General features: G+C 42.7%; 1 protein-coding gene across 4 annotated transcripts in view; it reads right to left on the reverse strand.

Annotated features, from left to right (window-relative positions):
• TUBGCP3 (tubulin gamma complex associated protein 3) overlaps positions 1–11,603 on the reverse strand; it is a 47,153-nt gene extending 35,550 nt beyond the window's left edge. For 2 of the 4 annotated variants that reach the window (XM_051617709.1, XM_051617701.1), the window contains exons 1-3: positions 10,991–11,235; positions 2,540–2,647; positions 633–700 (exon numbers count right to left, since the gene is read on the reverse strand). In XM_051617709.1, the coding sequence (XP_051473669.1) occupies positions 633–700; positions 2,540–2,647; positions 10,991–11,066 (252 nt within the window). In that variant the 5' untranslated portion in view covers positions 11,067–11,235. Of the gene's footprint in view, positions 1–632; positions 701–2,539; positions 2,648–3,594; positions 3,614–10,990; positions 11,236–11,552 lie in introns of those variants that run through there. The other 2 variants (XM_051617727.1, XM_051617738.1) reach the window with 2 other exon arrangements.
• Between the last annotated feature and the right edge of the window lie 540 nt (positions 11,604–12,143).

Here is a 12,143-nt window from a genome sequence, read left to right on the forward strand (position 1 = left end):
CCATCAAAGTCTGCAAACCCTTATCTTCAACATTAAAGACTTGGAACACTTAAAAAAGCATTAGGAATGTCTGAACCCTGGATTAAAAAAAAAAAATTCAACATACTTGCAAGGCACTGCTGTAAAATAAACCAGAAGAAAATTAATCAGCTTTACATATAAAATGAACACTTTATTTTTACAGAGCTACTTCCTTCATGTGAAGTGCCCCTTAGTGTAAGTGGACTCAAACTAAAATTCTATCATTTATTCTCTTCTGATTTAATTAAATCCAACTAATTTCTAATTAACAGCAAATAGCTCATAGTAAAACAAAAAGTAACTTGCAAACTTTCTAACAAAAATTACAAAATGGTTGAGATTGGAAGGCACCTCTGAAGATTGTCTAGTCCAACCTCACCGCTCAAAGCATGGCTGTCTACCACAAGTTGTCCATAACTGTGTCCAGTAAGGCTTTGACTGTCTCCAAGGATGGAAACTAGGACTTTCCTGGGCAACTTGTTCCAGTATTCAATCATCTCAGTAAAAATATTGTTAATGACCCGGGCACTCTCCAAAACAACCCTATAACAACAGAAGGATACAAATATGTGCCTTCAGCTTCTTTCCTCTGTATACATTTATTACACTACCTGTGAACTAAGTTTTCTGTAGAGTTCTGAAAACAAAGCAGCATCTGCTTCCCTTCTCTGACGCACAACTATTAAAAAAAAAGAAATACAGATTAAAATATTGAAAGACTTATTTAACAGTCATGTCTGAAATTATATGTTTGTGGTAAATTGGAAAACGTACCCAAGAAAGCTTAACAATGCTTAACTGTTTACTTATATGGTTTTCATGTTATCTGCATTCCTGAAAATTCTTGCATCAGAAGTGATGCAATGCAAGTATCTGTTTACACCTTCTAAGCAAGAACTCTTTTAAAGTGTAGTCTGCCATTCTGTAAATTTAGGAAATAAAAACGTGAAAGCAGATTGGGTTAAAGAATGCTATAAAGTGTTTCACAAAACCAAGTATAATTATTCCTATTTTAAATAATAAAAGCAAGAAACAAAAGCAGTTATGCCACGTGCTCAAAGACAAGGAGAATTCCAAGGTCACACAACTTTCCTGTATTAAGAAAAGTAACAGTCTCAATCACTGCCAGTTACACAACAGAAGTCTTTGCTCAGAGGAAAAATATCTTCAAGCTTTAAGGTGTCTTCAGAAAAGCCATGTTACTTCAGAAAGAGCCATGTTTAAAAAAAACAAACAATGAAAACCACAACAAAGAACCCACAAAAAACATCTGAAGAAACTATAATAATAAAAAAAATGCTGTTAATTATTAAAAATGTTAATTAGCATCAAAAGCCACTGCTAAGTACATTTTGCCAAGTAACTTCCTGCATGGTAACTGCAAAATAAATGTAAAGTTTGAAGGATATATATATCCAGTCACTTGTTACAAGATCACTAACATCAGCCTACAAGCTGAATCTGGGGAGAAGGAAGATGAGTGAAATAGCCCTCTTCAAAGCTCCTGTCAAAAGTCCCGAAGAATATATGTTGTGCTATCTAGTACTAGCCAAAGCATGCAGAAACCCATCAGGCAGAAAGCATATGCTGTAGATTGTAGTGATTTGGAAGCGCATCTAGAGAAACTCTGACAGCTTATTTGCCTATCAACAAGTCATGGAAGCTCTGCACTAGCAAAAAATACCCATGTACTTTAAAACAAGTCACAAACTCTGATTTCAGTTACCCTAATCCAATCTCCGTGACTGAATATTCAAAGCCCAATATGAAGCTTTAATTTAATTAGCATACCTCAAGTGATTGTTTCTGAACATTCTACTGTCGAGCAGATAATCTGCTGAAAGAAGTGTTTGGCTTTTAAAGAAGAATGCATCACATTCCCATTGAATACACACAGTGTAACACTTGACTAAAAGCAGCACAGAGCACAACGGAATGTAATTGCAACATAACTTGCACTGTCATGGTCTAATGTTTTAAGTTTTGAGAAGGTGGTTGCAGATAAACTTGTAGAGAAACTGAAGAAGCTGAAGGCAAGAAATACCAGGTAAGCAACAATCAATTCCATCAATTCCCAGGATGCTCATTCAGCAAGTCTTACACGGGTGCTCATGAAGTTAACTGTGCCAAAGGGCAACCCTTCTAAAGTGCACATCACAGAAATACCAAATATAAAAAGAACTATGAATTCATGAAGTCTGAGCACTATTAAAGTGAAACGAGTACAATATTAATAGTTCTTGATTTTCATGGTAGCTAAGACAGAGAGTAAACAAGGGAAGTCTAAGCTGAGCATACAGAAAAATCTGAGCTGTGAATAGAAATAACCATTCAGGAACACTAACTATGGAATTAATGGAATTTTCATCACAAGATCTTCAGAAGTTGAACACTAGTAACAGATTAAATAACTATCTGTGAGGCTGAGTTGTCCCATTCTCAGTTGAATAAATTGGTCGGGTAACTTCCTGAAGAACTTCCATCTGTATTTCTAAGAAAGAAACAAAGGTGCACTTACGTTCTTTCTTGATTTTCTCTGCTACAAGAAATTCATCCCGTTCAACAGTGGGAGCAAAGTTGCTTCCAATAACTCTCACTGCATACTGAAACTGTTGGGCTGCATCAGCTGAAAGAAAAAAGGAAAACTCCCTCAGCTAAGCAATGTTATAAAGTTCTATAAAAATAACTTTTTTTAACAAGTTAGATGCAAGATTACATTTCTATGGCTGAATCCATCCTACCTGTGGATCTCTACTCAGATATCCACAACAGTGGTTTTACTATTCTGTATATTTGGTTTAGGTGTTTTGTTTTTAAATCAGTTTCAGCGGTCCTGTTTAAAGCTAGCTCTAAGATTCTGGCATCATATCCCAAAGCATAATATAGATACTAATAAAGAGGTCATAAGCCAGCGACCTCACTCCACTGCTTCTTTATCATCCAATAATTCTCTTTTTAATATCCTTGCTGAACAGTATTGTTTAATGCAAGTATCTCTGCTTTCTATGAAGATTAATAGTCTGGTAATGCTGAGATAGGGCCAGCTCAGTATTGATGCCTCTACAACACAGTCAAGTTCCCATTTATTGGCCTGAAAGTCAAATGATAACCCTGCAGACCCACTGAGTGTCCTTACAGGTACAAAATATTGGTTATATTTCTACTCTTCATATACAAATAACTGTAATAACAAGAGGGGAAACGTACATAAGAAAAAGTGTAAATGTGTGGTGTCAACTACTTGAATTCTTACACTTCCTCATTTCAGGGGAAAAAAAATAATCTAAGTGAGTCTCCATATAAATCTGTTTTGAATGTAACAATTTTGTATCCAAAGGTATCAGATTCCTCATGCTTTATTAGTCCATTAAGTAGTCAACTTTCAGAGAAAATTGTAGAGTAGTACAGCAATAGTTCAGCCAAGGGAAAAAAAAAAACAGGATGTTGGCTGGGTCAAATATGTGCAAAAGTAACTGAAAAATGGAAATGGGTAAAAGATCACAATAAGCAGAAATATTTTAAGCATTGAATCATCTCTTAAATTAACTAATATTTGCAATTGATAAAAATTACCTGGGAGATACTAGGAGTCGATTATTGATTAATTGCATGAAATTTCCAGAAATGTACAGAAGGGAGAAATTTGAAATCAGAATGTGCTACATTATTTTTGAATGCTCGGTTTTTACTGTCTTCTATAATAAATGTCACGCCTGGTTCCAATCTACTAGAATAGAAGTGCAGACCAGCAAACATTAAACAGTTCACACAAAGCAGTACTTCACACAATCAGGAAAACAGTCTGCTCAGACAGAATCACTGATATTTAACATTATTTGAAAATACTGGCCCATAAAAGGAGAAAGGATATCATTCTACTTTCAGGAAAGAAAATGCCAGCATCCAAACTACCATAAGGTCACAAATCTGAATGACTTAAATGCCTCCCAGAAAGCACAGTTCTGCTGTTAAGACTCAGAAATTTCTCATCAGCAATCAGGACTTGAAAATACAAGCATAAAACAATGTAACAGTTCAGCTACTGATAGCTTAAACAGAACCAATCAACCAGGTGGGAAGAGGTAAGTATTAGGAAGTGTTTCTGAGTAATTCTTAATATGTCATTGCATAAAACGATTTCCAAAAGTATTCCGCAAGGCCAACTGGCAAGTCAAACACTGGCACAAAGTTATCCAGAACAACAGTAAGTCTTGTCTTCATTAATTCTTCAACTGTATACCTACCAGCAGACAGGCAAGAGCTAGGCTTTTCTACTAAGTCTCATGTATTTTTGGCATGTTGCTATAGTGACTTTACATGAGCTATGAATTAAAAATAACATTGCTAAAAGCTCCAGGTCCCACATCTTGGATGAACTGAAGTCAGGAGAAGGATCAAGTGTTGATACCAAAGTACTTTATCAGTTATGACATGTATCTAGATTAAATAATAAAATTCCCTCATTAAAAAGCAGAGAATCTCCAGTAAATTAGTTCACTACACATTACAGAAAAATATAAAAGAAACAAACAAAAACAATCAATAAAGGTGGTCTTAACAAAAAACAACCAACAAAACAACAAACACAGACATACATATCCCAACCATAACAAAGTCTCAAAACTTCTCCTTGCAGTTTCCCCTCTCTCATTAGAAGTATTACCCTGATTTTCTATGGAAAATTATGTTCTGAGATTAACTTCTGTGTCCACCTGCCCCATCTTGTCCCTTAGGGATTGTCCTCTAACTTTTTTCTTCGAAAGAGGTCTCTCACAAGTCTCAAGTTCAACAAGTTTCACAGAAACTGGGGACCAGTAGAACAAACATCCAAACAGCTCTCCATGGGGGAGAGACTGCAGTAAAAACTCAGCAGTTAAGTATTCCCTCTCCTCTGCCTGCACAGAATTAGCACTATCAGGTACTGCATCCTCCCAGGACTGTAGCTGGGAAGAGGGATTTTTGAAGGGAGCTAAGAGAATGAAAGTACAAGCTAGCAGTATTGTAGCTGAGGAATCCAAGGAGTTTACTGAAGACTTGCAACACAAATCCACAGGAAATAAAGACATACTCAACTTCACTCAATATATTTGTTTCCTACGCACTTATGATCCTGCAATATATCACTGTATGTTTATCTTCTAAGAGTGTTGAATGAGAAAACATGTAGTTTATTTTTAAAAATAATAATTCTGTCTGGACAACTGAGTATTACTCATTCAGCTGCATCTGCTAAGTTTCCAGTGTACGCTATGAGTTACACTGTGATTAGCAGTAAGCCTAATGCTTGGAGAAAAAAATTAAAGAACAGAGCCTTACATTTTACTTATTTGCAATGAATGCCAATGAGCAGTTTTTCCATGGAAGCAATGCTGTATTTAATGTGCTTAGTCCCTTTTTTGATTGATGATGTTGGAACAGGGACTTACCTCAAAATAAGAGAAGAAAATTATGGACTTTGCAATTTGTGTGCTTTCCAATCTGCCTCTGACACTAGAGCTTTTAAAAGACTTCTAGGCTTGTGGCACAAGGGAATACCGATGGCAAGCCCAAGAGACAGAGAAACACTTGAAGGCATAAGCCCTCAGTCTAATAGAAAACACAACAGATACATTATTAATACTAGTATCAGGGATTCTTCCTGCAATGGGGACATTCTAAGAAAGATATATCATAGAACTATTCAGGTTGGAAAAGACCCTTGGGATCACCGAGTCCAACCATTATCCCTACTCTACAAAGTTCTCCCCTAAACCATATCCACCAACACCACATCCAAATGACCTTTAAACACATCTAGGGATGGTCACTCAACTGCCTCCCTGGGCAGCCTATTCCAGTGTCTAATCACTCTTTCTGTGATTTTTTTTTTTTTCCTAATGTCCAGTCTAAACCTCCCCTGTTGCAGCTTGAAGCCATTCCCTCTTGTTCTGTTGCTAACTACCTGTGAGAAGAGAACAGCACCAACCACTGTACAATGTCCTTTCAGGTTGTTGTAGAGACTGATGAGGTCCCTGCTCAGCCTCCTCCTCCCCAAACTAAACATTCTCAGCTCCTTCAAGCATTCTTCGTAAGATTTATTCTCTAGGCCCTTCACCAGCTTCGTTGCCCTCCTCTGTACTCGCTCCAGCACCTCGATATCTCTCTTGAATTGAGGTGCCCAAAACTGATGCAATACTCCAGGTGTGGCCTCACCAGTGCTGAGTACAGGGGGACAACCACCTCTCTACTTCTGCTGGTCACACTGTTTCTAATACAAGCCAGGATGCCATTGGCTTTCTTGGCCACCTGGGCACACTGCTGGCTCATGTTCAGCTGCTTGTCAATTAGAACCTCTAGGTCCTTATCTGCCAGACAGCTTTCCAGCCACACTTCCCCAAGCCTGTAGCGTTGCCTGGGGTTGTTGTGGCCCAAGTGCAGGACCCGGCACTTGGCCTTGTTGAAGCCCAGACCATTAACGTTAGCCCAACAATCCAATCTATCCAAGTCTCTCTGTAGAGCCTCCCTAACCTCATGGCTATCAACAAACGCCATTAGAGTTCCTACTTTGTTTCTAAGAGAAACTACAGACACACTGTAAGCAAAACTGCTTGTTCATAAAGAAAACATTGTTTGAAAAGTTTAATTTTAGGACTCACTCAGTTATTAAGTATTCCTGAAAAAATTTCATATTGCATCAGTCTTCCGATTTAGTCTTAAATTTCTCTGCTCATTTAGTTTAGAAGGAAAAATAAAAGTAAAAAAAAAGTAAAAGTAAAAACATTGTTGATGTGAGCTTTTATTTAAAGCATTTTAAGTTCATTATTCATTAACCATCTTTCCAGTGTCCAAACTCCTCTCCTACAAAGGGGAAAAAAAAACAATAAACCCATAAAATAAAACCTAAACCACACAGGTTCCCATGCCTTTCCTTACTTAGGCATTGCCCACAAACTTTGAAGCACAGCATAGGAAACAACTCATCTTTAATTCTGTTAATATTGCTGGCTCTTGTTGTATTTTAAGTAAACAGACTTATGTGGGGAACGTCCCACTGGACTATCAGCAGGTTGGTCACACAATCTTGTCAGAACTTTCCCCTTACTGAATTTTTGCCTAGCTTGTCAACTTACATTTGCTTCTGTTATTAGCATAGGTAACAACCCTCCAATTCCATCTTCTTAACTAATTCTATGCTTTCCTCCACCATGAAAATTTAACATCTACTCCAATAGTTCAAAGCTTAAAAAAAATGAAAAAAAAAAATTAAAAACCAAACCCCCACACCGCAATAACAAAATCCCCACGAAAATTACAGAGATTAAATTAAGGCCATATTACAGACTTTAGGTGTCAAACTACTCTCTGAAGGCTGGAACATCAATTTCTAGAGTACGTGCACGCCCAGAAGCATTCTGGCACACAAAAATCTTTTTAGGATTCAAAACCAAACAGATGTAGCTTGAATATTTACAGCAATACCATTTTATTCCACTGGAGGCACTAAAAGCTCTTCAACTGACGAGCTCGTACAGCAGCCTACTAAGTCTCCAAGTATAACAACAGGTTTGTGAAAGACAGCTAAGAACATGAAACTTTTTGTCAGAAGGATTAAGTCCACTACCCAAAGAGAGACATGCAACCCTGTATAGCTGCTGAAGTCCACAAATAAGGGAAAAAAACAAATTTCTGCACAGGCAGACAAGCTCTCTGCAAGATCAAGTATAAGTGTAAAAGTGAGGTAGACAGCCTGCATAAACGCAAAGACTGATGATGCAAAACTAGCACCCTAGTCCTTAGACACTGTGAGGACATGAGGAAGAAAGAGGTCAGCAATGGCTCCTGCTGCAGAGATCCCCAGTTAACCACAGTGGGTGACTGCAGACACGAAGCACCATGGGAAGCTGGCTTTAGGCCCTAACTTGAGAACTGGCTAAAGCACAGAAACAGCTTTCAAACCTTGGTTCTACAAAAAAAACAACAACAACAACAACAAAAAAACAGCCAAACAAACCACCACCAAACACTGAGGTACATTTAACAACAACAAAAAAAAATTCCTGGCAGCTGATGTAAAAACAGTAACTAGGTCTATGCAACTGACTGGTTTGGAAACTAAGCAACCAATCTGCTTAGTGGATGGTCTCAAAAAAGCTGTGTGAGAGAGGATAGCTCCACCGCTGGGAACCTCTGCAGTCACATTTCATCATAGCACAAATTCACTTTAACATAAATCTTTAACAAGTGGAGACAGTGGAGGCCTTCTAAGGCCATCACAGGCAGAAGGAAAAGAATCCTCAGCAGACCACAGGCTCCATCAGGTTTATGGAGGACTCCAGGCATGGGATTGCAGAATGCAGACACTGATACAGTGCAAGACCACTCATCCCACATTAGCTGGAAGTGCTCTTGAATAAGAACACACACCAATTGTATTAGAAGTGGTTTCCAAGGGATGTTAAAAGCAAAGATATAATAGCATTTCAGAGTCGTAGGCTGTTGTGAAATATCCTTTAATATACAATTAAACCAGTTGCTAAAAGAAACATGGTTACATAAAAGCACAAGAGGTATTAAACAGTTTAGAAACGTTGATTTGGGAGAGACAGTAGAAGAATAGGAACTTGCCACATCCTGATAAAATCTCACACCAGAAATTCCTGTTTCAGAATTATTACAGATGGACAATTCTGGAAACAGGAAATTTATGGCCTTGCAGAAGACTTCAGCATACAAGAGGGGAGTAAAAGGATTTTGGAAAAACGAAACAAAAGATAGTACTCAACACCTCTCAATTATAGAATCATACAATCATTTTGGTGAAAAAGACCCTTAAGATCATCAAGTTCAAGCAATAACAGAATGTTGCTGTGAAGGAGTCCCTACTCAACATTTCAGTGAAGACAATGAGATTTCAACTTCTTCCCAACTCTTCAAATTCTCAGATGAATTACAGAATCACAAAATTGGAAGGTTGAAAAGAGCCTTCAAAAATCATCTAGTGCAATCCTGCCGTGGGCAGGGACATCTTTCTCTACATCAAGTTGTTCAGAGCCCACTCCAACCTGACACCGAACACTTCTTGGACAGGGACATTTACAGCTTGTCTGGGCAGTGTGTTCCAGTGTCTCATCACCACAGAATCACAGAATTATCCTGGTTGGAAAAGACTGGGAAGATCATCAAGTTCAACCATAACATAAATCCAGCAACCATAACCTAATCTACCCATTCAGTGCTTAAGTCATATTCCTAAGCACCACATCCATATTTATTTTAAACACTTCCAGGGATGGTGACTCCACCGCCTCCCTGGGCAGCCTGTTTCAGTGTCCAACCATGCTTCTGGTAAAGAAATTCTTTCTAATATCTACTCTAAACCTCCCCTGGGCTCTCTGGGCTGCAAGCGTTTATTGCCAGTTCATATCCAATCTTCCATCTACCCAATTCCTTCTCTGCAAAGCTGCTCTCAATTGATTCATCCCCCAGTCTGTACTGATACTGCGGATTGCCCCAGGTCAGATGCAGGACCTTACACTCAAACTAGTTGAACTTCATGAGGTACACACAGGTCCCCTCCTCAAGACTGTCAAGGTCTGGTTGCATCCCTTCCCTCAAGCGCCATCAGCTGAATTGCTCAGCTTGGTATCATCTGCAAACCTGCTGAGGGTGCACTCAAGCCCCCTGTCTCTGTCAATAACAGATACTGACCAGCATCAGTCTCAACAGAACCCTGAGGGACACCACTTGTTACCCATGTCCATTTCAACACTGACTACAACTCTTCAGATGCAGCTATCCAGCCAGTTCCTTATCCACTAAATAGTTCAACCTTTAAACTTATATCTTCCTAATTGAGAGACAAGGATGCTGTGTCAGAATGTGAGATGTTGTCTCAAATAGATGGAAACAAAGTTTGCGGGAGAGAGACAACTATAGCAGCACCTTGTCACTCATTTTCTAGACTTCATTCTAGCAGTAATTCACTTATAGGCCGTATTTTAGTCAGTTTGAACCCAATTCTTTACAAGAGGTCAATACTCACAATTTTTAGTTACTATCACGGAAATACCTAAAGGTAACTGGCAGTGACTTGTCTGAAGAAAGTGGCAAGGGAGGAGAAACAGAAACCTGGAAGACTGTACAGCCACTACTAACAAGGAAGCCATCTCTCGTACAAGCACATAGAAAAAAAAAAAAAAAGCCACGGCATGAATCTGTCTGGTGAGCAATGCTTACAAACAGCACAACTTAAAAAGGAGACTTAGCAGATGCACCTCTTCTTTACCACCCTCCAACCACTCACTAGAAACAGAACCTCTGCCTCGGCTGCAACGGAGAGAAACTTACGCCAAGAGGCAAGAGGGTCCTTCGCCTGCTGGCAGACCAGCGCGGCAGCTGCAGGCTGCGGGCGACCGGCAGGGGACCGAAGAGCTGTCAATGCCTCCACCTAAGCAGGCACCGGAGGAAGGCAGAGGCTCCCCCAACGCCTGCACGAACCACCCTTTTTTTTTTTTTTTTTCTTGCCCCAGACACCCGAGGAGCAGGAGCTCTGCTCCCCACGGGAGGAAAACTGCCCGGAGGAGCCAGCGAAGCGCTCTGCGGGTGGCGAGGGAGGAGGACACGGAGGCGCCTCAAGCCCACCTCCCGCCACAGCCCACCCACCCAGCCAGCCAGCCAGCCAGCCCGCAGCTCCGGCCCCCGCTGCCGCGCCGGGCCAGGGCCGCAGCGACCCGGGCGGGCCGCCCGCGCTGCCTCGCCCCCCGCCCGAGCCCCGCCAGCCCGCTCCCCCGCGAAGGGGCGGCCTCGGCGGCCAGGGCGGCGGGGCCGGCCTCTCCCCACCCCGCGGCCCCCGCCCGAGCCCCCCGGCACCCCTCCTCTCCCCAGGGCAGCCCTCCCCCGGCTCTCACAACCCCCCTCCTCCCCCCCCCCCGCGGGCTCCAGCGGCGGCCGGTGAGGGAGGCGGCGGGAGACGAGGCGGCAGCGCCGTTACCTTCGCTTTTGCCCAGGATGCGGCAGCAGAGGTTCTGCAGCAAAACGTTGGGGGATTTTTGGTCCGGAGCCGCCATCGCCGCCCGGGAGGCAGGAGGCGGGCGGGGGGGGATGGGAAGGGGGGATGACAGAGGAAGGGAAGCAAGGAGGCGCTCCCCGCTAAGCAGCACAAGGACCCAGCGGCACCTCCCGCCCCGGCCGCCGCCGCCCCCTACGGCGCCATTTTAACCGAACCCGCCGAAACCCGCAGCGGCGCCGGCCCCGCGCCCACAATGCCCCGCGCGCCGTTCCGGGGCAGGGCCCCGCCCCCTCCCGCCGCCCCGCGCCCGGGCCCGGCGGCCGCCGCGCCCCGCACCCCGCGGGGAGAGACCCCCCCCCCCCGGGGCGGGCCCCGGCCTCCCGGGCAGTGCGGCAGCGCGCAGGCCTACGCCGCGGCCGGGGGGGACGGCGGTGTGCGCTGGCCCCGGGCCAGAAGTCCCCCCGCCAAATTCCCAGCAACGGAAGTAGGAAATGTCCGCTCAGCAGCAGCTTCCCGCTTAGTAGGTCAAGAGAGGTTCTCCTACCTCTTTATTCTGCATTGGTGAGGCCGCATCTGGAGTATTGTGTCCAGTTCTGGGCCCCTCAGTTCAAGAAGGACAGGGATCTGCTTGAGAGAGTCCACGGCAGAGCCACAAAGATGATTAAGGGAGTGGAACATCTCCCTTATGAGGAAAGGCTGAGGGAGCTGGGTCTCTTTAGCTTGGAGAAAAGGAGACTGAGGGGTGACCTCATCAATGTTTACAAATACGTAAAGGGTGAGTGTCAGGGAGATGGAGTTAAGCTTTTTTCAGTGATGACCAGTGATAGGACAAGGGGTAATGGGTGTAAATTGGAGCATAGGAGGTTCAAGGTGAATATACGAAAAAATTTTTTTACTGTGAGAGTGACAGAGCACTGGAACAGGCTGCCCAGGGAGGTTGTGGAGTCTCCTTCACTGGAGACATTCAAAACCCACCTGGATGCGTTCCTGTGTGATGTACTCTAGGTGACCCTGCTCTAGCAGGGGGGCTTGGACTAGATGATCTTTCAAGGTCCCTTCCAACCCCTAGGATTCTATGATTCTATGATTCTGGAAAACGTCCTCTCATCCATCCCCCGGCATCCCGGGGAGGACA

Source organism: Apus apus, chromosome 1 (genome assembly GCF_020740795.1).
Source record: "Apus apus isolate bApuApu2 chromosome 1, bApuApu2.pri.cur, whole genome shotgun sequence".
Taxonomy (NCBI): Eukaryota; Metazoa; Chordata; class Aves; order Apodiformes; family Apodidae; genus Apus; species Apus apus.